The sequence below is a fragment of the Panthera onca genome, chromosome C1 (genome assembly GCF_046562875.1).
Source record: "Panthera onca isolate mPanOnc1 chromosome C1, mPanOnc1 haplotype 2, whole genome shotgun sequence".
NCBI classification, from domain to species: Eukaryota; Metazoa; Chordata; class Mammalia; order Carnivora; family Felidae; genus Panthera; species Panthera onca.
In genome coordinates this window covers 119,717,642-119,741,899 of record NC_138346.1, presented here as the reverse complement: position 1 = coordinate 119,741,899, position 24,258 = coordinate 119,717,642, and the positions used below count along the sequence as shown (strand labels likewise).

At 40.4% G+C, this 24,258-nt stretch overlaps 1 protein-coding gene and 1 long non-coding RNA gene across 5 annotated transcripts in view; one reads left to right on the top strand and one right to left on the bottom strand.

Moving 5' to 3' along the window:
* Positions 1 to 336, bottom strand: part of WARS2 (tryptophanyl tRNA synthetase 2, mitochondrial) — a 96,607-nt gene extending 96,271 nt beyond the window's left edge. The window contains exon 1 of one of the 3 annotated variants that reach the window (XM_060626815.3): positions 11 to 336. In XM_060626815.3, coding sequence (XP_060482798.3) covers positions 11 to 316 — 306 coding nt within the window. In that variant the 5' untranslated portion in view covers positions 317 to 336. The remainder of the gene's footprint in view (positions 1 to 10) is intronic. The other 2 variants (XM_060626814.3, XM_078451525.2) reach the window with 2 other exon arrangements.
* On the top strand, positions 236 to 13,780 carry LOC132673876 (uncharacterized). Of its 2 annotated transcripts, none has more exons than XR_009608249.3 (3): positions 236 to 463; positions 13,020 to 13,119; positions 13,624 to 13,780. It is a non-coding gene; the product is annotated as an uncharacterized LOC132673876 (long non-coding RNA). The 2 variants fall into 2 exon arrangements; XR_009608248.3 differs by having other exon boundaries at positions 13,020 to 13,176.
* Positions 13,781 to 24,258: the final 10,478 nt, after the last annotated feature.

Here is a 24,258-nt window from a genome sequence, read left to right as displayed (position 1 = left end):
CTTTGGTTACCTGGGGAGCGTGAGCAGCTTCGGGTCCTTTATGAAGTGCCCGGATGAAGCTCCAGCACCCACGCGCCTTCCGTATTGAGCGCATCGCCATCTTGAGAGGGGCGGAGCCGTCTTGGCTTGTGTGACGTCTGCTCAGAGAGCCAGTCCCAGCTACCTTGCTTGCTGCGCATGCGCGCATGTATCCGGGCGTGCCGCGGTGCCGCTGCTTTCGGGACTCGGGTGTTTGCAGAGCAGGTGCGGACAGGAACGGGGTGGGGCTTGGCGTTAGTGTTTCCGCTAGAAACTCTAGTCTTTGTGTAGGCTTCATGGTGGGAGAATTTCCTCCCGGGACAGTAGTAGCAGCGTTTTAGACTGGAAGAAAGCCCATAAATTGCCTTTCGGATCCTAGCCATCCAGAGGCATCTTTTAAGAAGTTTCTCTCGGAATGGGGCCTTCCCAATCCTGTTAGAGCGCAGTAAGTGGTCCTTTGAGACTTAATGTGGCCTCATTAATTCATTCCATCTACAAACGTTTGTTAAACCCTGCCATCTGCTAGGTACCGAAGGTGCAAAGACATCTGTCTTATGCGGCCTGATGAGTAGCAGGTAAATAAACGATGCACTGGTGTGTTATGAAGCAAACACTCAAGATTGCGGAAGAGGGGTAGTTAAGATTGTGGTGCCTGAGCCTGGTCCAGGGAAGGCTTCAGAAGGTGATACTGATAGAAGAAATTGTTTGTGTTTGGGTTAAATTTTGAGAATTAACACAGTGCTCCTGCTTCTGCTAATGCGCTCAAAAAGCTCCCAGATGGTAAAGAACTTATCAGTATAAATATAACAGGAAGAGATTTGTCAGAATTTTATGTGTTTTCTTGTGTTTATCCATTTGAACAAGTACTGACAATTACCACATTTCCATAGGGAGAGGTACGGGATGAATAAGGATGCCTGTACTCTTAAAGCAGCTGAAATCTTAACAGGTTAAAACAAAATGTGTGAATTAGAACCATCCATTACAATCTCTTAATAGTGGTACAAAGTACTGGTGGAAATTCAAGCATAATTGGAGTAATGTAGAAATAAGCAGAGAAGGAATCGGAGGGATAAAAGCAAAAAAAAAAAAAAAAAAAAAAAAAAAACCCGAAGGAAATCAAGACTTATTCTTGTACAAATCAGTTGAAGTTTGCTTTTGTCTCTTAAATTTGAGGTGTGTGCAGTAGTTCCAAATGTGATGACTATTAAATAGGTCAGGGGCTCAGGAGAGAGGTCCAAACTGCAAAAGAGATAGTAGTTGAAAGTAAGGAAGTCTGAGACCACCAGGTAGTCTGTGGAATAGAAGCGGTCAGATGATGGAAAGTAAAAGGACTAGTCAAAACATAATTAAAACCCCCAAAATGTGGTATTACTCAACCCCAGGAAAGACTTTGCTAGTGGAAGTGATGATTGATCATTATAAAGGTATATAATAGTGGGTCATCTGGGTGGCTCAGTCAGTTAAGTGTTCAGCTCTTGACTTCAGTACAGGTCATGATCTCGCCATTCGTGAGTTCGAGCTCCGCATTAGGCTCTTTGCTGTCAGCACAGAGTCCACTTCAGATCCTCTGTCCCCCTCTCTCTTTGTCCCTTCCTCACTCTCTCTCTCTTAAAAGTAAGTAAACATTTAAAAAAAGTAAACATGCAGTTTTAGAAATGTTTTGTACTTGTATATACAGCAAAGCATTAAAATACAGTTTTTTACAGATATGTTATTAATTAGATTAAATGACCCTAGGAATTAGTAAGATTGGACTTGTGACATCTTCAGCCATCTGGATTGTGTGATAAAGCCTAGCAATAAGATGAGGGTTACAATAGAAAGCTGTCCAAGGCCTGTCCACTTCATCTCCTCAAGCAGTATTTTTAGTCTTTTATCTACAAAAACTTACATGGCTGATAATATTTCCACGGAGATATTTCCAAGGCATACTCCCATTGAAGAAGGTGTATGGGAACACAGTGTAACAACTTCAATATCTGTATTTTTTTAATGTTAATTTATTTTGAGAGGGCACGCAAGCAAGGTGGGGGGGTCGTATCTGTGTTTTTTAAACAAGTTATTTTCAAACTTAGAAGTAATTGCTTCCCACCACAGAGGTGACCGGTGACTCTTGAGTGTCACTCAGCCAGCCAGGTTGCCCCTTGAGCAAGGACTGTGTTTTATGTTTCTTACATTTCCCCGTGCATCCAGTACACTACCTTGCACAGAGAAGGCACATCTTTTATATCTAAATTTTATTTTGACCAAGTATGTAACTAATTGTCAGAGGTTGGTATGTTTTTAATATCCAGGAGGGACAGCTGATAGCGGAAAAGACACCAGATTTATTTAAAGCAAGTTAGTTTCGTCTGTTGTACTTTTTTTACGTGGCGTTCTGAAATCCTTGGCGTTGGGAAAGGATCATGAAAAAGCTCACCATTGTCTAAGCCCACTGCCTTCTGCTCTTCTAAGAAGTGCAATATATTCAGCCTATTTTAATGAGTATTTTAAATGTTAATCCTGAGTCTTCAGGAAAAGGTATGTTATTCAGCGTACCGTTTAATGAACAATTGTGTAATACACTTTTGAAATGTTTCTGTACAAAGTGATTAACATTTTAAAAGTTTGTATACTGCAGGGTTAGTTTGGTTACCTGAGAAGTTCACTTCATGGAATATTTCATTGTCCAACAGTGTTGTTTATATGAAGCATCGCTGTATTTATTGGCAATATTTCACACTGCTCTCATTTGGTAAGCTGAATAACTTTAATAAAATGAGATCTAAATGTTGTACTTAAAGGTTACCTCAAATATACTTAGAATTAAAAATTTGTATAGTCCTGTGCTTATGGCATACACTGTGTGTCTACAGCTGTCCATGCATACTATTTTGGATACTTGTTTAAAATTTGATTTCGCATCAACACTTTTATAGTACGTCCTGGTAATTTTGCTCTTTCCTTAACATTCCCTGCAAATCCCATCTTGCTTGAAACAATAGATTAAAACCAGACTGGCAGTTGGGGAACGCTTTCTATTGCAACCATGTGTGTCAGAAGAAAGGATTAGGTTTCCTTGTCCAAGAACATCAAGGGGAACCTCCACCTCTGCAGACACACCTTTATTCCTCAGTAATGGAGAGTTTATATCTAGTTAGATTTAAATGGGATAAGGAAAGAGTTTAAATCCACTTTCAGCTCTAGTGGTATAATCAGCCCTCAAGTCTCAAAGTATCCAATTTTGTCTCTCTAATTTAATTCTAAGTGTCAGGTTGGTATTAGATGCTGATCAAGGTAATGGAGAGTTGCCCTACACATTTATTCACTTAAAGAAGAATTTTGCAGACTGCAAAGACTAGATGGCATCTATGCTCAAAACTTACTTAAAGCACAATCCATTCACCTCTGGCTTTTCCTTTATATTAAATATGTTTTTCAAATACAGAGGAAGAGATTCCACAGTGAAGGTAAATCTTCCTCTTCATAATTTGGGGTACAGCCATGCTATCTTAGGCTGGACTCATTCTGAGGATCTAAATCAAAGTGAGGCAGAGTCTGCCTTTGAATGAGATCACTTCATCTGAGTGTCATCAAAGTATGCGGGAAACCATAATAATCACGGGGAGACAATTTCTTCCCCTCCCCCCACCTTTGGCTTAATTATCTAGTTCTAGCCCTCATTTCATAGTGATGAAAGTCAACCAAAGATATTAAGTACTTTGACAAAAATCACACAACCAATAAGGTGCAGGATAGACAAGTGCTCTACAGTAACAGACACCACTATAAAGCTGAAGTAGCTGAGGCAGGACTGATGCAAGGGCAAGGTTTCATCTAACGGCACATATTTGTGTCATGCTTCCAAGTCAGAGCAACTCAACGGCTAATTTTTAAATTTTTTTTTTTTAACGTTTATTTATTTTTTGAGACAGAGACAGAGCATGAACGGGGGAGGGTCAGAGAGAGGGAGACACAGAATCCGAAACAGGCTCCAGGCTCTGAGCTGTCAGCACAGAGCCCGACGCGGGGCTTGAACTCATGGACCGCGAGATCATGACCTGAGCCGAAGTCGGCCGCTTAACCGACTGAGCCACCCAGGCGCCCCTCAATGGCTAATTTTTAAAGGGTTGATGCGCTCATCTCTCCTCCCCTAACATTAAAAGATGCTGGTTTTTCCTAGTAGCTTTTGGGGAAGTGTACATTATACCATCTTTGTATGAGGATCAGAGTCAGAAGGCCCATCTGGTCTTTGGAAAAAGAGACTTAGAGGTTTAAAGGAGGCATTACTATCACTTTTCCCCCCAGAAGATGCCATCTAGCAAAATTAAGGGAGAGACTTAGTGATGTGAATAGCAAAACAGAATTTTTCTCAGAGCACCTTTTCCTTAAAATTAAGGGCCAAGATGGGGCGCCTGGGTGGCGCAGTCGGTTAAGCGTCCGACTTCAGCCAGGTCACGATCTCACGGTCCGTGAGTTCGAGCCCCGCGTCGGGCTCTGGGCTGATGGCTCGGAGCCTGGAGCCTGTTTCCGATTCTGTGTCTCCCTCTCTCTCTGTCCCTCCCCCGTTCATGCTCTGTCTCTCTCTGTCCCAAAAATAAAAAAAAAAAAATAAACGTTGAAAAAAAAAAAAAAAAATTTTTTAAAAAAATAAAAAAAAATAAAAAAAAAAAAAATTAAGGGCCAAGGCCATAGCTTTTTCCAGATTCAACTTCTTACCTTAAGGACTTAGCTACTCCACAACAATGAAAACATTTGGGAGTGGGAGAAGGTGGGAGGGGTGGAGAGAGTCAAAGCTAGGAAGTGAATGATTTGCAATGCCTCAGTCTTCAGACAAATGACTCCATTGCTTGTAGAGTCCTTAGCGTGGGATCCCAGGAATAGGATATGGGGCTGGTGCAGACCTGGGGATTCCTGTTCATATTTAATAGTTTCTCTCTATACTTTTTTTGTAAATGGCTGTTTCTTTTTTTTTTTTTCTTTTTTTTAATGAAATTTATTGTCAGATTGGTTTCCATACAACACCCAGTGCTCATCCCAACAGGTGCCCTCAATGCCCATCACCCACTTTCCCCTCCCTCCCACCCCCCATCAACCCTCAGTTTATTCTCAGTTTTTAAGAGTCTCTTATGGTTTGGCTCCCTCCCTCTCTAACTTTTTTCAAATGCTTTCTAAAGTATTTTGAAGATGTTTTCATTTCAGCCTAAATGGCTGTTTCAACATCAGAGTACAAGTCTTCAAAGAAGAGACTTGCCCCCTTGACTGTGGATCCAGAATGGGGCAAATAATTTTCTAGAAATGTAAAAGACAACTTTCAATATTCTCTATCTCCATTGTTCACCCTCAGTCTTAGGAGATGTTCCGTGGAAGAAATGGAGCTTAGAAATTAGCAGATTAAAGTTTTAAAAGAGCATTTTACTTTGTTGTCTCCCTTTGCATGCCATAGCTGCTCCAAATGGTATGGCCCCGAAGACAAGATCTTTATGTTATCTGCACACTCGTTCTGTTTTTATTTTTTTTAATTAAAAAAAAATTTTTTTTATTTTTGAGACAGAGACAGAGCATGAGCAGGGGAGGGGCAGAGAGAGAGGGAGATACAGAATCCGAAGCAGGCTCCAGGCTCCAGGCTCCGAGTTGTCAGCACAGAGCCCGATGCGGTGCTCGAACTCACAGACTGAGATCATGACCCAAGCTGAAGTTGGACGTTCAACCGACTGAGCCACCCACGCGCCCCTGTATTTTTAAATCACTCCCAGCTACTTCATAATGGGCTCCCCACTTTGGAATTTATGTTTTACAAAAAGAAGTAGATCTGGACAAAGCTTCCGGGAGTGTCTTTTAGATAGGCTCCTTTCTATTTTGTCTATGTAAGCAAACTCCATTGATCCCTTCGCATACTCTATCTCCGTGGTGTAATGCTAGGAGCTATTAAAGTGAGACACAATGCTTAGATTTTGATCTTTCTAAAAACAACATGAAAAGATCTCTCTGAAACAAGGGACGTGTTAACCTCACTGTCTCAGTCAAATCCCATCTTAACCAGTTAGAGTCTGTTGGACTTTTCCGAAACCCAGTGATGGTTGGAGTCAGCTGTGATTGTCTTCACTTTTTGTCTTTAATAAGTAGAAGTGAGCATGATCTTGGAGAAATTCTGGATGCTAGCCCCATTACTGATCTCAGTGAACCATTTAGCTTTCATGTACCTCTTTTTTCATATCTGTAAAATGAATAAAGGGCTAGGGCTACAAAGAAAATGAAAATGCTAATTCAAAAAGATATGCACCCCTATGTTTATTACAACATTAATTACAATAGCCAAGATATGGAGGCAACCTAAGTGTCCCTTGATGGGTGAATGGATAAAGAAGATGTCTCACACACACACACCCACACACACACACACCCACACACAGAGGAATATTATGCAGCTATAAAAAGGATGAGACCGTGCCATCTGAGACAACATGGATGGGTATTATGCTAAGTGAAATAAGTCTGACTGAGAAAAGACAAACATCATGTGATCTCCCCCATGTGAAATCTTAAAAAACAAATGAATAAACACAAAGCAGAATCACACCTATAAATACAGAGTAAAACTGATGGTTACCAGAGGGGAAAAGGGTAGAAGGATGGGCAAAATGGGTGAAGGGGAGTGGGAGATACAGGCTTCCAGCTGTAGCATAAATAAATCAAGGAAATAAAAGGCACAGCATAGGGAATATAGTCAATGATATTATAATAATGTAGCATGGTAATAGATGGTAGCTACACTGGTGAGCATAGAGAAGTTAAGCGTAGTATAGAGAAGTTGAATCACTATGTTGTATACCTGAAACTAATATAACGTGTGTCAAGTGTATTAACAAAAAATGGGGGGAGCTAGATGACATACATTGTAACTCTTGTGATTTTAGGAACTAGTTTCTGTTTTGTCCCAAATTAGATTCATTTAGAGGTACAGAAATAGGTATTACAGTCAGGATCCACATTTCAGAGCACATCCCCTGACCACGTGCCCATGGCAGATACTGACATACAGATATTGAGAATGGGCTGCAAAATTTTCCCAAGACTGCTCCAGGCAGCTACTCTCAACCAAATAAAATGGGCCCTATTCCTTCTGTCTTGGAAGGGTTAGGTTTATGAAAGACGGAATATGCAACTTTTCTCACCCAACTGTGAGCAGGAAATGGCTTTCCACATATCTTCCAAAGTGTAAGTAAGAAGAATATCTTAACCAATTTTCATTCTCTCTAGCTACGTTAGGGCAACCCACTGGGTTCCCAACTGTATTGCTTTCGTTATTTGTCAGAAACACAGTCATTATTTTGTAATTGGCAATCAGTGACTTATGTAACAGCTGCTAACCCAAGAGTTCTACTAGAGGGTTATCAAGCAGGTGCTGTGATTTTAGGAGAGGAAGGTAGCCAGTGTCCACCCACAGCTAGGCAGGTGTGGGGAATGAGGTGTGGGGGGTGGGGCAGCCCTGCCTCTCTCTACACATCCTCTGATCTGATCTTTTGCTTCCTCCCATTTGCTGAACCTCAGGGTGAAGTAACATGATTTATCTGGTCCATAAATGTCAGTTCTCCTCCCCACCCCCCACCACCACTTCCCATTTCCCAGAAGCACAGAACAGCTGCAAAATAGTGACAGTGGATCTTGAAAGTCCAAATGGAAATATTCAGTACAGAGCCACTATCCATTTACAAAGCTAGAAATGCAGCACTGAAACAATGGTAAAAATCTAAAGCTTATTAGGTTAACTTTCTAACCAGGCATTACATTTGAAGGCAAGACCATGTTTTCACCTCTGACATAGCAGGGTACTTGGGACATCAGAGGAGGGCTCAATAAATATTGGCAGATTGATTAAATGAGCAAATGAGCACATGTGAGGAGGAAGAGGGAGGTGTGCAGTGGGATATTTTAAAGATAGTGCAGGGAATTGGAGGGAAAAATTTTAAGCCTAAAATAAGCCCTGGAAGCATTTTTAAAATCTCTGATATATGCCCGCTTTCTTGTGGTTTGCTCTTTCCACTAAAAAGCAGAATGCATAAAATATTCTGATTAGTTGAGGGTTATTACTTAGGTTCCAACTAATGTTTTATATATAAATCTAAATTACTGCTTTTCCTCCATTCTGCTTCTCTTTCTGTTTGGTCAAATCCCTGTGGGAGGGAGCAACATTCCTGTGGCGGGTAAAATAATTTCTATGGAAATTATTCAAAGTGCAATTTCTGTAAACACTATTGTGAAGATATGATTTATTTCTGGATTCAGTTCTTGTGTTTGCATCATCTCCCTGTTTATCATCAAGCTCTCTGTTTGCCAGCATCTCTTCTTAAGGATCTGTCCATACCAGTTTTGCATCTAAGAAGAGCAACTTCCATCAGCAGGCTTGAAGCACTGGGAAGCAAGAGAGAAGAGCTTGTGTTCCAGTAGGCAGTGGGTGTCCTGAGAAGAACACTGGGTTTTATACCCAGTTCTGACTCTGCCACAACTAGCAAAGTGGCGTTGCAAAGTCTTTAGCCTCTCAGCCTGCTTTTTACCTTGAAAAAATGGGAGTGGTTGAACCAGCTGATTCTCAAGGGTCCTTCCAGCCCTTAACTGTATAAGCTTATGATCATGCAGGTGTCTCGTTTTTTAACCAAGGATCTCCTGGTACTTGGGTGGATAGGATGAAATATACTCCCATTTGGACAGACGATCCAGCTGGGACTCAATGATCCTTTACCTATTACACTGTTCATGTGTGGAAGACCCAGAAACTGTCTTGGGTAATCTGGTGTTGGAGGAATTGAGCCAAACTGTGACTAACTTGAAGAGCATACTGTCAGTGAGGAAATCACTAGATAGTAAATTCAAAGGAAAGGTAAAATGAAGAGTCTTTAATATCACATGCATCTCCGAGGTGGGGGCCAGTTTGGCAGCTAGTGCCCGGGCAGAGACCTTGGAGGTAGAGGAGATGGGAAACCAGTTAGTCAAAGGTGCCGTTACTTCGTTCACAGTATTTACTCACTCAGAAATCATTTACCACATGCTAACTTCATGCCCATAAAACTAAAGGACTAAAAAGGCAATCTTGAGTCATCATAGTGATACCTCTTAAGTTATCACATCTATCACCTTCTTTTCCTGGCTGTAGTTTACTAGTTCCCACTCTGAAAACTTAGAGAAATTGGGAAACCGGCATTCTTTCCCGACTCCCACCTTCCCATCCTGCCTTCCTTCTTTCCCGTACTTACTGACCACCTACTATTAACCTGGGACTGTCTAAAGTACTGGGATCCACAGAGGATAAAGGCTGGATCCCACCCTGGGGAAGCTGAGTACTGCAGGGAAGATTTCTTGTCAACTTGTTAAAATACAGCAGGATAGGAGCCATTCTTGAGCGTGGACATGGTAGTGTGAACTCAAGTTGCCCATTAAAAAAAATATTCGCAACTAGATAACTCAATATGAGTCCACAGGGTCACTGGCAGAACAAGGATGCGCTTCTTAGGGCCTGTCTCCAGGTCAACACACACGGCTCCCACACCAGCCTTAGCTACGCTTGGCGATTACATCGTCACTGTCACTTATCACCTGCATGCCTTGGGCACAGGAGTTCACTCAAAATAGGACTGTGGTTTCTCCTCGAAGAATGACATCCCTTCAGAACCTGTGTTATCCTTTTTATTCTAGAATTGCTTGGGAATCAAGGAGGGAAGGAAAAAGAAGGGGTCTCTAGCTCTGACCTTTATGATGATTGGAAGATCCCACTCCAATCCTGGTGCCACACCTTTCCAGTTGTCTGACGTTTAATACCATGAGGCAGTGGGGTGCGGTGTGGAGACATATAACATATAAACACCAGACTCTTGAGGGCTTGACATTCTGTTATTTACACATAAGCGAATACCTATGGGGGTCTGTCACAACCCAGGCACCAGGCCAGGTGCTAAGTACACAAAACTGAATAAGATACTCTGTGCGCTTTTCCACATCACAATTTAATGAGGGAAGCTGCAAACAGCAAAAGAATTCCAGGGAAAACATCTTTGTATCAAGAAGGCCTTTTGCTTTCCCTTGAATCACACTTCAAGGGCAATGGTGGCTCTATTACTTGCTACTTGTACGACCCCGGACAGGCTTCCTAAGGGCCTGGGGCCCAGTTTCCTCATCCTGAGATGAGAGCAGGGGATAACAAGTTCCCCGAGTTCCCTTACAGCTCTGAGGAGAGGACTGAGCAGCTCTTGAAGGAGGTACTGGATGGGATTTTGAATTGGAAAGAGGACCGGGGTGCCCTTAGGAGAGATAACTGCATGAAGGAAGCATGGCCATAGACATGAATAAGGCATACCAAAAGGTGAAATTAAAGCAAATAAGGTATTAATACCTCTGCCTGCTTTCTCCCTTGAACCTTCCAGTCTATTCGTAATTAGCAGCCAGAGCAACACATTAAACTATATGTCAGATTACAGCCACCCTTCTGCTCAAAACCTCCAGTGGCTTTACATGTCATTTGGGAAAAATCCCAAGTCCTTACCAAGACCTATAAGGCCCAAATGATCTGGATTCTCCCAACCTCCCTTTCTGGCCTCTTTCCTCACTATCACCCCCCCCCCCCCCTTACCTTGCTCTGCCTGGACACACCGGTCTCCTCACAAGTCCTCAACCCTTATTACCATCTAACATATTCTATTTAATTTATTTGCCCCTCCTCTAGAACATAAGCATCATAGGAGCAGAGAATTTCATTTTATTCTGTACCTCTCAAGCCTAGAATGTGGATGGCTAGTAACACACTTGTTGAATGAGTTTCCCCAGTTTACAGGTAAGGAAACTAAGATCCAAAGAAGGAAAGTGAGCAAGGTCCATCTGCCCCTTAGAGGGAGAGTGTGGACTGGTAACAAGGACCCCCTTATAGATAGAAAGATGGGCTTCAGCTTTGCCTACATCCTACTCCCCAGAAATATGGCAGAAGGCACTGGGCAGATGAGATGACATTAAGAATCTTGACATGGGGAGATGATCCTTCTGATTGTTGACTTAACTTCTGACATCCCTTCCTTTGGTCTCTTCAACTCGATTAGATTTACTTGTTAACTCCTTTATGAATTCACTTAACCAACATTCACTGTATATAGTGATATGGTCCCTTTTAGCAAAGGAAAAAGGAGGATATGAAAGGGGAACATTTACATCTTTATGTCATTTTTTAAAAAAGCAGTGGGATTAAGTGTGTCTGTTATATTTTACTTTAATTTGAGGATTCCCAGTGTTTTTTTTTTTAATTTTAAAAATAGAAACAAATATTTTCTGAGCATAACTCTGAACCAGGCATTATGGCAGAAACTAGAGATAAAAGCAAATTCCTGAACTACACACACTTAGAGCTTAATAGGGGTGACAAGCAAACAGAGGGTTGCTCCACTGAAAGCCAGTGCCACCAGAGAGGAGTGAGGGCTCTGGTGGAGGCCTAGAGTGGGTATCTGACCCTGCCTGGAAGATGGTATTGGTGAGGAGGGGACTGTGAGTAGAGAATCCCAAAACTAACATCTCAGTGGAGTGGTTTGATCATTACCAAGGTTTGGGCCCTTTGGGCTTGCCTGTCCCTGGCCACTGGTGTTTTGCTAAACAGACAGTTGTTCTGTGGATGCCTTTCCCCCCAGGCCAGTGTCTGCCCCCGGTCCCTTCACTCACTGCATCCCACGCCTTGGTATGACACAGCATTTCAGATGTTTCCCAGGAATCTATTGAGAGCCAGTATCCTGCGCAGCTAACGAGGAGTCAAGGCCATGATGAGATAAGGGAGGGGCTAATGATGAACACAGACGAAGCCCAGGGGTGAATATGCAAGCTTTCCTCTGCTTTCCCCCAGAGAGGATGCTTGCACACCACTTCCTATAATTCAAACAGTATGTTTCTCCTTAACATCCCATGAAGATGCGGTGGCTATCTATTGTCAAGCCACACGAGACATGTTCTTCTCCCAAGATGGGGTTAGCACCCTTCCTGATGCTCCCATATTTCACAGGGTCTGTCATCCCCTATCCCATCTCCTGACTGTGTTCTCCATGGACACCTCAGATCCTTCTAGAGCAGCAACTAGTCCTGCTTGAGGTTGCATGGGACATGCCCTGCACACAGAGTGTGCTTAATAAATCATTGCTTCATTGAATTGAATGGTATCATACAACGTAGGCACTACTTTGGGCAAAGTTTGAGATATCTGAAGTCAAACTCTCGTTTCGGAAGGCTGGAAAATGGTTTTCAATTTTAACTGATTATTTCTAAGGAAAAAACAAAAAAATCTTCTGGCAGTTCTCAAATAAATACTGGCCAATGACATTTCAGCCTGATTTGACAGGCTGAGCAGGGATACAGGTTGAGTACATAACAAAAACCATGCTTGAGTTGCCCTCTTACTTGTGGTTGTGTATGAGAAAGAGCACCGGATATAGGAGGGAAAAATGCTTTGAAAACTCTAAAGTGGGCTGCAGATGTTAGTTTTGCTCTCACAGAACGGTAGCAGAGACTGCCCATGTGCTCAGTCCCTTGCAGACTGAAGCAGACATCAGTGTTTGGATGGGACTCAGGGATGGTAGGAGGAGTGGTTACTCGCACAGAGCATTCGGCTGTTCTGGGCTTAGCCAGGGCGCAGGTGGCTTTCCATTGCTGGAATTGGTAAGGGATGGTGAGGGAAGTACTTGGGCCTTGCTTTCACTTCATTGGCGATGCAGGTTGCCAGAAATCTTTGAACAATACCACTGTTTGGGCAACTATCTTAGGAAGTCAACTCTTGATTAATTTTTTAAATTCAAATCAAACAAGCGACAGTGACACATCCTGGTGCCATTTCATACCATTCCTGACTCCTCAAGTGGCTGACGCCAGTTGTCTTCTCTGGCAGGGATTGCTAGCCCTGGCTTTGCAACAGTCCAAGGAGCTGCAGTTCTCCAGGGGAATTGCAAAATACTTCTAAATATTCTGAAAATGAAATTAAATATTCATTTCATTTTAATTTACAGATGCCATACTTTTAGAAGATGTCAGTACTGTGGAATGAGATGGCCAACCATCATATGTATGCTGCAACTCAGAGATACAGCTGTGAATTCTCAGAATACGGTACTGATGGCCCTGTCGTCCAGTGCATCCAATGTCTGATTTTCATCTTGGCCAGCTGTGAGCATTAACCAAGACTTTTCTCTCTGTGTGCCTGTAAAATTTTGTAGGTCCAGGATGGTTGGATATTATTTCATAAAGCCTTAGTCTAGTGAGTTCTAATAATTCTTGATCTTTCCCAAAGAAATACTGCTCGAGTATTCCCCAATAGCAAAGTAACTAAGCATCCACATTTTCCAACTGTAATGCAGTTTTGGTATGAGAAAAGTATGCCTGGTCTCCGGGATTTAGAAAGTAAACATGGAACAATTAGAATGCGAGTGCCATGGTTGGGGAGGCGGATGTTCTGCACATCTCCATCCAGAGTGCCTCACTTCAAATTTCTTGCCCTTTTCCTTTTTGCTTAAGTGTTTCTTGGTATGTTGCCTGGGAAGTTAGATATTTTATTATAACACAGTGAGGAATTATGTAAGACGAAGCCCAACTTGCTTTTCTTTTTCCTTCCAGTTCTACTATGCCTTAGACAAAACTCAACCATTCTCTTCCATGATGTAGAATGGCTACTGAAAAGGAAGAAGAAAAGAAAGCTTTCAGAGGACAGTGGTAAACAAATGCATTATGATTTACTTAACAGGGAACTGTAAGTTTTTTACGTCCAAGAACATCAAACTTGCTTTTTTAAAATACTTTCTAAAAATTTTCTTTTCTTTTGTTTCTTTTTTTCCCCCCCAGAAGAGCTATAGAGGTGAGTTGTATATTTTTTCTTCTGCTCTTTTTTTTAATTGAAATATAATTAACATACAGTGTTATGTTAGTTTCAGGTGTACAATATAATGATTCAACACTTCTATACATTTCTCAGTGCTTATCATGATACTCTTAATCCCCTTTACCTACTTCACCCACCCCCCTACCCACCTTCCCTATGGCAACCACCAGTTTGTTCTCTGTTTTCAAGAGTCTGTTTTTTGTCTGTCTCTTTTTTTTCTTTATTCCTTTGTTTTGTTTCTTAGATCCCATATATGTGTGAAATCATATGGTATTTTTCTTTCTCTGACTTATTTCACTTAGCATTATACCTTCTACATCTATCCATGTTATAGCAGATGGCAAGATTTCATTCTTTTTTATAGCTGAGTGTGTTCCATTATATTATATGTACACACCACATCTTCTTTATCCATTCATCTATGGATGGACACTTGGGTTGCTTCCATATCTGGGCTACTGTAAATAATGCTACAGTAAACAAAGGAGTGCACATATCTTTTCGAGTTAGTGTTTTCATTTTCTTTGAGTAAATACCTGGTAGCAGAATTATTGGATCATATGGCATTTATATTTTTAATTTTTTGATGAACCTCCATATTGTTTTCCACAGTAGCTATACCAATTTGCATCCCTACCAACAGTGCGTGAGGGTTCCTTTTTCTCCACATCCTCACTAACACTTGTTTCTTGTGTTTTGATTTTTAGTCGTTCTAACAAGTGTGAGGTGATAGCTCATTGTAGTTTTAGTTTGCATTTCCCTGATGATGAATTATGTTGAGCATCTTTTCATGTATCTGTTGGCCATCTGTATGTCTTTGGAAAAATGTCTATTCAGGTCCTATGCCCCTTTTTAATTGGATTATTTGTTTTTTGGTGTTGAGTTGTAGGAGTTCTTTATATATTTTGGATACTAACCTCTTTTTGGATATATCATTTGCAAATATCTTTTACCATTCAATAGGTTGCCTTTTTGTTTTGTGGATCATTTCCTTTGCTGTGCAGAAGTTTTTTTGTCTTGGTCTAGTCCCAGTAGCTTAATTTTGTTTTTGTTTCCTTTGCCTATGGAGACATATCTAGAAAAATGTGTCTATGCCTGATGTCATAGAAATTACAGCCTATTTTTTCTTCCACGAGTTTTATGGTTTCAGTCTCACATTTAGGTCTTTAATCCACTTTAAGTTTATTTTTGTGTATAGTGTAAGAAAGTGGTCCCATTTCATTCTTTTGCATGTGGCTGTCCAGTTTCCCCAGCACCATTTGTTGATGAGAATATCTTTTCAACATTGAATATTCTTGCTTCTTTGGTTGTGGATTAATTGACCATATAAGTGTTGGTTCATTTCTGGGCTGTCTATTCTGTTCCACCCATCTATGTATATATTTTTGATCCAGTACCATTTTAAAAAGAATACTTGGATATGGTAACAAAAAAAAATCAAACTGTAAAGAAAAGTACCAAACAAGAAGTAAATGTTCTGTTCTCCAATATCCTACCCCGACTGCTGAACCCACTGACGTAAGAAACACTGTTAGCCATTTGTTTTACATCCCTCCTGAAGACAGCTATGCATATTACAAAGATGTCACAGACAACCACATGCTTTTTTTCTGTACAGGTTCTACAACTGGATTTTTTCCCTTCTTGTGTCTTAAACATCCTTACATATCGGTAAACATCTATATTTCAGTTTAAAAGATAATTACGAGCTTCAGAGTATTCCACTGAGTGAAAATACCATTAACTGTTTATACAGTCTCTTTCTGGTCCACATTTGAATTGTTTTTAGATCATTACTATTGCAAACAATACTCTACTGAACGCCTTTGTAAATATATACTTGTGCACAAGAGAAAATATATCTGCAGGGTAAACTTCTAAAAGTGGAATGACTAGTTCTGAGCTTACATATATTTACATATTGATAATTACCTCCTAATTTAGACCCCCAACTTGTTAACCAGTGTAAACACTCAGCAGCAATGCATGCGAGTATGTTTCCCAACTGCTCCCATCGCTGGAAATTTGTTACCTCTGGGGTTCAGGGGAAGACTTTTACTTTTTGTTTTCATAGACGTCTGTACTATATAGACATGACATAATGATGATGTTCCTTTTTGTAATTAAAAAAGATGAAAGAGATTAAGAACACTTGTTTGTAACTGTTTGGGGAATAAGATTCTACTTGCAAAGCAGAGCCCAGAATATGAGACCATTCATCAAAATAAGACCACAGAAGGGGACAGTCAGAGACAGAGCTCTGATAAGGGCAGGCTTACAGAGGGGAAAGGGCTATGCCTTACCAGCTACCTACTGGGGAGCACCGGGGGAGATAACCCTGTGCTAACAAGATGCAGCAGGCTAGAGATAGTTATAAATCTCTTATAGTGTTACTATCTCCCCACCCCCCATGAGATCGGGATGAGCCCTAGAATGAGAATTGATTTTTACAGGATACACTTACAAAGCAAGGAACAGTGGTCAAGCACTGCACTTAGTCCTCCTCTCTTGTACCCAAAGGACAATACAGTCTGCACTACTCCCTTTAAATTCTGCTAGACTAGAGTGCGCTCAATTCCTCTTTTTCTCACACAGACTGGAAAACTTGGATCTATGCCCACATGTACACATTTTCTTTAGTATCCCACCCTCAGAATCATTACCGTAGAGAAGTGTTTCTGGGCAGGAATTCTTTGCAAAACAATATCCAGATTGGAGGGGAAAAAATCTGAGTCACAAGGATTTAAAGTCCTGTCTGGTCTGCTACAAGAGATGTTTCTGTAACGTCTGGTATCTTATATGCAATAGGCAAATAGGAAAATAATGTCAGTAAAACATGGAATTTGTGGAACTCAAGCATGACTATCCTGGGCAAGGACAGCGGGAATGACAGGAATGAAATTATAACCTTCCGTATGGAAGGAAAAACCTTTAGTGTGTCTGCTGCTAAGCAGTAGTTCTTTCCATCGTATTTTAAGGAATTTAAAAAGAAGTGCTTAATTGCTAATGGTAGTGCAAAATTGGGCAAGCCCAATGAAATGGAATTTGACAATTCTAGCATTTACCCTTGCTTATGGGCTGAATTGTGTCCCCTCCCAAATTCGTATGTTGACGTCTTCACGCTCAGTACTTCAAAATGCAATGGTGTTTACAGACAGGACCTTTAAAGAGGTAATTAAGGCAAGATTGGGTTGTATGGGTGCATCCTAACCCGATGTGACTGGTGTCCTTATTAGAAGGGAGATTTAGACATGGACATTACACAGTAAGAGGAAAGACCATGTGAGCACACAGCAAGCAGGTGGCTATCTGCAAGCCAAAGAGAGAGGCCTCAGGAGAAACCAAATTTGCCAACACCGTGATTTGGGATCTCTAGTCTTTAAAACTGGGAAAAAAATAAATTTCTGCAGTTTAAGCTACCCAATCTATAGTATTTTGTTATGGCAGCCCTAGCAAACTAATAATTCTTGGACACATAAAAAGGAAACAACATAATGAAAATTATTCATTGTGATAATATTTATGATAGCAACAAAAATGGAAAGAACCTAATTTCCTTCCACTGGAGACTAGTCAACTATGGCATATGCACACAATGGGGTATGATGCAGCCATAAAAGACAGTGAGGAAGACTATGTGACCTGATACGAAGTGATTTCCAGGATATGCTCTTATGTGAAAAACAGCAAGTACAACAGAGTGTATGTAACATACTAGTTTTTGTTGTTAGAAAGAAGGAAAATAAAAATATTTTTACAAAAAATAAACACAGGAAGGATAGATCCAAAACGATAGGCTACCCACCGTTAACCTAATGTAAGGTAAGGGGTAGGTAATGAGCTAGATTAAATAGGGATGGGGGTGCAGTATCCCTGGGCGGATCTTTGTATTTAGTTTGAATTTTTTAGTTATGTAAATGTGCTGCACATTAAAAAATAAATTAAACTGAAAAGACTGAAAGAAGCAAACCCTGAAATCAAAATAACTAGAAAAAAAAGTAAACCTAATCATTTATCAAATTGGTAACATGGCCATGCAGGTTAACAGAATTAAAGTAACTTTTGGACACAGTAATCTGAATGAGAGACAGCCTAAGGATCAAAAGATCAGCAGCAAACCTTGGAACTTAGTAGGTTTGCTGTTAGGATTGGTATTAGAGTACTGAAATTACCGTATTTGTATTGTGGGATAGAGCAAAAGAAAAAATCGTGTTGAGGGAGTTAGGAACTCGTGTCCTTCCTGTTTAGAATATATACACAGTGGGGAAAGGTGAGGGAGAACCCTGAAATTGGAGGGCGCCATGATGAATTCTGTGTCAGTAGCAGTGGGCACACCTAGAAATTAGGTCTTGGTTTCTAAATATGATTCTTTACTCTCTTAAACAACAAGGCCCCCTGGGCAGATGGCCAATTCTAAGTTTGGAGCAGGGGAAGCGCAAGATGAGCCCCAAATATATAGTACCAGAAATCCAGGGCGTGTTCAAAGACTACAAAAGACATGTCTAGGGGCTGCTGGGTGGCTCAGTAGGTTACGCATCAGACTTCAGCTCAGGTCATGATCTCTGACAGCTCGGAACCTGGAGCCTGCTTCGGATTCTGTGTCCCCCTCTCCCTCTGCCCCTCCCTCCTCCCCCACTCATGCTCTGTCTCTCTCTCTGTCTCAAAAATGAATAAACATTAAAAAAAAAAAGACATGTCTAAAGGACACAGGAGCAGTCCTGAGGGGCTGACATTAAAAGTCCCTATGTCCATAGTGATACTAAAACAAAACAAAACAAAAAACAAAAGCAAGGGGAGGGAGGAAAGCTCTTCTTTACAGAAGAATACCAACTAAAATATATATATAGAAGGGATGATAAAATTTACAAGTTTACCATTTGCAACCAGCAATACAATAATTGGTTCAGGTAAAGATCATCAGTAGTGGCTAGACTTACTGTGGGGATCATTTCACTGTATATACGTGTGTTGAATCATTATGTTGTACACCTGAAACTCATATGTTATATGTCAATTATATCTCAGTTTAAAAATAGAAGACCCCCCCCAAAAAAAAGATTGTCAATAGTGAACGGTTATTGGAAAGCACAGTAGTCATAAATCTCAAAATATCACATCACAGATGGCTTATTCATTACAAAGAGAAAAGATATCTTTACAATGAAGAGAGTCAGCGGATGGCACTTAACCAGGTGATTAAACTTTGCACCAATGGGCAAATGACATTAGGTGTAGCTACTGTGATACAACGGAAAGTGTATACCACCACTTATGTAGCATATTTGTCAAAAATATTTAACCTGCATCAAAACGTGAGGAATCAAGGGGCACCTGGGGTGGCTCAGGCAGTTAAGCGTCCGACCCTTGACTTTGGCTCAGGTCATGATCTCACAGTTTGTGCGTTTGAGCCCCGCATCGGGTTCTGTGCTGACAGTGTGGAGCCTGCTTGGGATTCTCTCTTTCTTCCTCCCTCTCTCTGCCCCTCCCCTGCTCGTGTACACGTTCTCTCTCTCTCTCTCTCTCTCTCTCTCTCTCTCTCTCTCTCAAAAAGACAAGACAAATCAAAAAACCTTGAGGAAGCAATAAGAGCATCCAGATTATTGAACATCCTTCAAGATTATTGGCATGGGCTTTTGATAAATGTCATAAAATGACATTTTGAAAAATGTCATAAAAGTGTTTAAAGACTTGAGAGAGGGGGACTGGTTGAGATTATAGTAAAGAGACATGGAATCTTAAATATAATCATAATCCTTGGTTTGATCCTGGATTGAAAAAGATACAAGAAAAGGATATTATTGGGTCAACTGAGAAAATCTGAATATGGATTGTATATTAGGTATCAGTGTTTACTGGTGTGATAACAGTAACATGGAAAGAGTATAATCGTTCGGTGTTTCAGACACATGCTGAAGTACTCAGGGCTGAAATGTCACGATACCTGTAAGTTACATCAAATCGTTCAGCAAATAAATAGTTTCTTGTAGTCTTGTAATTTTAAGTTTCACATTTTGACGTATAGTCTATATTGAGTTAATTTCCAGTTATGGATCAAAGTTCACTTCTTTGCATATGAGTGTAAAATTGTGCCGGCACTGTTTATGGAAAGACTATCTTTTCTGTACTTAATTGCCTTTGCATCTTTGTCAAAAATCCATGGACCACACAGGTGTGGGTCTACCTGTGGCCTCTCAAATATATTGTCTACTTATTTTCCTTGATGACTATGGCTTTACAGTATGCCTTGAAGTCAGGTAGTGTAAGTTCTCCAGTTTTGTCTGCCTTTTCAATGTGTTTTAAGTGTTCTAGAGCCTTGTCATTTTCGTATCAGTTTTCAAATCATCTTGTCAAATTCTACAAAAACAAAAAACAAAAAACCACTGTGGGTATTCTGAGAGGGAAAGCATTGAATCTGTATATCAGTTTGGAGAGAACTGACATGGTGACGACATCAGATCTTCTGATTCATGAATGTAGTGTAATGCTCCAATTACTTAGGTCTTTTAAAATTTCTCTCAGCAACATTTCGTAGTTTGTGGTATACAAATATTGAACATCTTTTGTCAGATTTATCCCTATTTCATATTTTTGATGCTATTGTACGTGGGATTTAAAAATTCTCATTGTTACTGGTATATAGAAATGCAATTATATTTTGTATCTTGAACTTGTGTCTTGCAAGCTTGCTGAGCTCACTGATTAGTTTTAGTAGCTTGTTTTAGTTTCCCTAGGATTTTCTACACAGACAATGTCATCCATGCACGAAGACAGTTTTACTTCTTTCTTCCCAATTGGACATCATTTATTTTTTTTTCTTCCTCCTGTGCTGGCCAGAACCTCCAGGATAATGTTCAGTAGAAGTAGTAGAACAGACATCTTTGACTTATTCCTGATTTTGGGGGAAAACCATTTAGTCTTTCACCATTAAGTATGATATCAGCTGTAGGTTTCTTTGTAGACGCTACTTATGAAGGTGAGAAATTTTCTTCTATTCTGAGTTTGCTGAGACTTTTTTCAAAAATCAGCACTGGATATTGGAATTTGCCGAATGTTTTTTTCTCTATTGAGATGATCACAGGTAGGTCATCTTTTAGTTTAGGCTTGTTTTCTGTGAGTACTTTAAGGGTGTCCTACACTAGCTTATCACCTGAAGAACACCTGACAAAACTCTTGTGTATCCTTATTGTTATTTCTCTGTGTATAAAACATCATCTGTCTCAGCCTTCTTTTAAGATTTTCCCTTTATCACTAGTTTTAAGTAATTTGATTATGATGCACCTTTGGGTTGTTTTCTTCATATTTCTTGTGCTTGAAATCCATTCGGTTTCTTAGAACTATGAGTTTATACCAAGTTTGAAAATATCTCAGGCATTCATTTTTCAAATATTCTGTGTCTGCCCCCCCGCCTTGCCTTTCACGGCTCCCAATTTCACACGTGTTTGGCCACTTGAAGTTGTCCCATGGTTCAACAACACTTTATTTCTTCCTTGTTCTTCTTTTTGTTAATCTCTGTGCTTCAGTTTGCATAGTTTCTATTTCTGCGCCTCTAAATTCACTCATCTTTCCTTCCAGGATGTCTCTTCTGCTGTTCTCCCCATCCAGTGTATTTTGCATTTCAGACATTTTTGTTGACCCCTGTAGAAGTTCAATTTAAAAACCATCTTTCGTATCTTGGGGTGCCTAGGTGGCTTGGTCAGTTAAGTGTCCAGCTTCAGCTCAGGTTGTGATCTCACGGTTCATGAGTTCAAGCCCCGTGTTGGACTCTGTGCTGACAGCTCAGAGACTGGAGCCTGCTTCAGATTCTGTATCTCCCTCTTTCTCTGCCCCTCCCCCGCTCGCTCGCTCTCTCTCTCTCTCTCTCTCTCTCTCAAAAATAAATAAACATTAAAAAAATTTTTAAACAATCTTTCATATCTTTAATATGTTTGATATTTCTACTTATTTTTTGAGCATGTGGAATACACATATCATAGCCATTTTACTGTCCTTATTTAGTAATGCTATCATCTAGGTCATTTTTGGTATTTTAAAAAATTTTTTAATTTCCTCCTTATTATAGGTTTTATTTTTCTGATTCTTAGCTTGCTTGGTCAAATTTTTAATTAGATTCCCAACTTTATGAATTTTATCTTATGAGATGTTGGCTATTTTTATATTCTTAAAAGTGTTATAAAATTTTATTCTGGAATATGGTTAAAATATTTGGAAGCAGTTTGATACCTTTGGGTCTTGCTTTTAAGCTATGTTTGGTGGGACCAGAATTTAGCCTAGGGTTTGCTTTTCCCCACTGCTGAGGTCGGAACTTTCTTTTTCCTAATCTCAGCCTCATGAATCATGAGGTTTTCTACTCTGGATGATGGGAATGGCCTCTGTCCTGGCTCTGTATGAACCCTGGGACAGTTTGTTCTTATCCTGTAAGATGATTTGTTCTCTGGCCTCAGGTAGATTTCCCCGCTCACATGCTTGATCAGCCGTGGACTGAAATCTTGAAGGGGACCCTCTGTGGATCTCACATCTCTCTCTGTACAATTTTCTCGTCTCCGGTCCTCTACGATGAGAACTCCAGCCACGTTGACTTACCTGGACTCACAGCTCTATCTCTTCAGGCCAGTGTTTGTTTTCCATCACTCAGAGACCATTGGCCTTCATTGCTTGTTTCCACTAATCTTGAGAGTTATTGTTTCATGTATTTGCCCAGGCATTTATTTTTGGCAGATCTAGTCCCTGATACTCCATCTTGGTCAGAAGCAGAAGTCACATGTTATTGTTTTAATGCATTTTAAAATTTCCCCTGAGGCAGCCTCCAGCTGATCTGCTTTCCTGGGCTTATCTTCCATGTCATAATTACTGTTTTGGTTAGTGCTCTGGTTACAAAGCTGAAGATGTTGCCTTTTTTTTTTTTCTTCCCATTTCCCTTTCATTTGAACATGCAGTTTATGGTATGTATTGTTTCTGAGGAGTTTGTATATGGTGGTATAGTAGTTACAACCTGCACAATTTTAGACCCATCATAGCATGGGTCAAAACCTATGCTATGATTGGCATATATTTTAAGCAAAAGCAGAGACTACATAAAGACATATTTTTACTAACATTTTCAAAAATGAAACTAAATGGTCAGATCTTTGAGGGTAGGTTTCATTTTGTGTGAATCATTGTATTTTCCTTTCCCATAGTGCCCAGCACATTGATCCTCAAGACCATTTGTTGATTTATGGGTTGTCCAGGAATATATTAATTCTCATGATTATGACTAGCTATCATATATTAACTGTCTACTGTAAATTAGGTACTCTACCAGGCACTTTATACAATATCTAATTCAGCCTTCACTATTGCTCTATGATACAGAGATTCTTGTCCCTCTTTATAGACAGGGAAATGGATTCAAGGAAGATTTAGTTTGTTCGAGTTCCCACGGCTAGTAACTGATACTATTGAGATTCTAAACCGAGGTCTGTCTGATTCCAAAGCCCAAACTCATTGCACTGCTTTGTCCTCTGGTTCATGACACATGACAAAGCTGTGGTTCTTTTCTCCGCTAGGAACTCTCTTATTTTCTTTCATTCTCTTAAAGAAGGGACTTTTTAAAAAGCCACTTTAGGACAGGACAGTCCAATGTACAGCGGAATTGGTTGAGTAAGCATGCACCTTGAGTTTTCTGAATTTCTGCATCAGGTTTGAGTCCAGGAATAGATTATGTTCAATAAACTAAAAATATGCCTGAATCCCTGTTTCCTTTTAAAATAACTTTACGGTTTCTGCCAATAGAGATACACTTACTCCTCAAGCATACTCCAGTTCTTTCAGTCATGACAGGAAATGTTGCTCACTTGGAGATTCTTTTCAGGGCTATGCAAGGACTTCTCTTAGGAAGGGCCTAACCTCGATGAAAAATGGAGTTTTGATCTCAAATAGTTTTCTTAATAATGTTGTGGTATAAGCATGTTCCCTGAAAGGGGGAGGATAAAATTATATTGACCTCACAATGGTGCATTTTATGGGCTCCCACATGTTGCCCCTCCACAACCAGGAAGCTAGATTTCATATAACTTGGGGGTTGGGGTTGAGCCTGCAGGAGCCATAAGCAGGGGCCCGTCAGTGGAGGAAGTCAAGGAACATGAGACCAGATTGTCCTCACCAGGGGAAAAGAAGCCCGAATTCATGGACAGGGCCCAAAGTTTATCTGAACTGCCTTCCATTTCAGTCAGGGTTTAGCATCAGGTCACTGGTGCCTATCACTGTGGCAACCAGGGGTTATTTTTATTAAGCACTTTGTGTTTGCCTAAGAGCTTTAAGTCATTAATCATCTAACTCTTGTTCCCCATGAGACTTTTGTGAAGCAAATGGGCAAGAAATAACACAATTCTTAT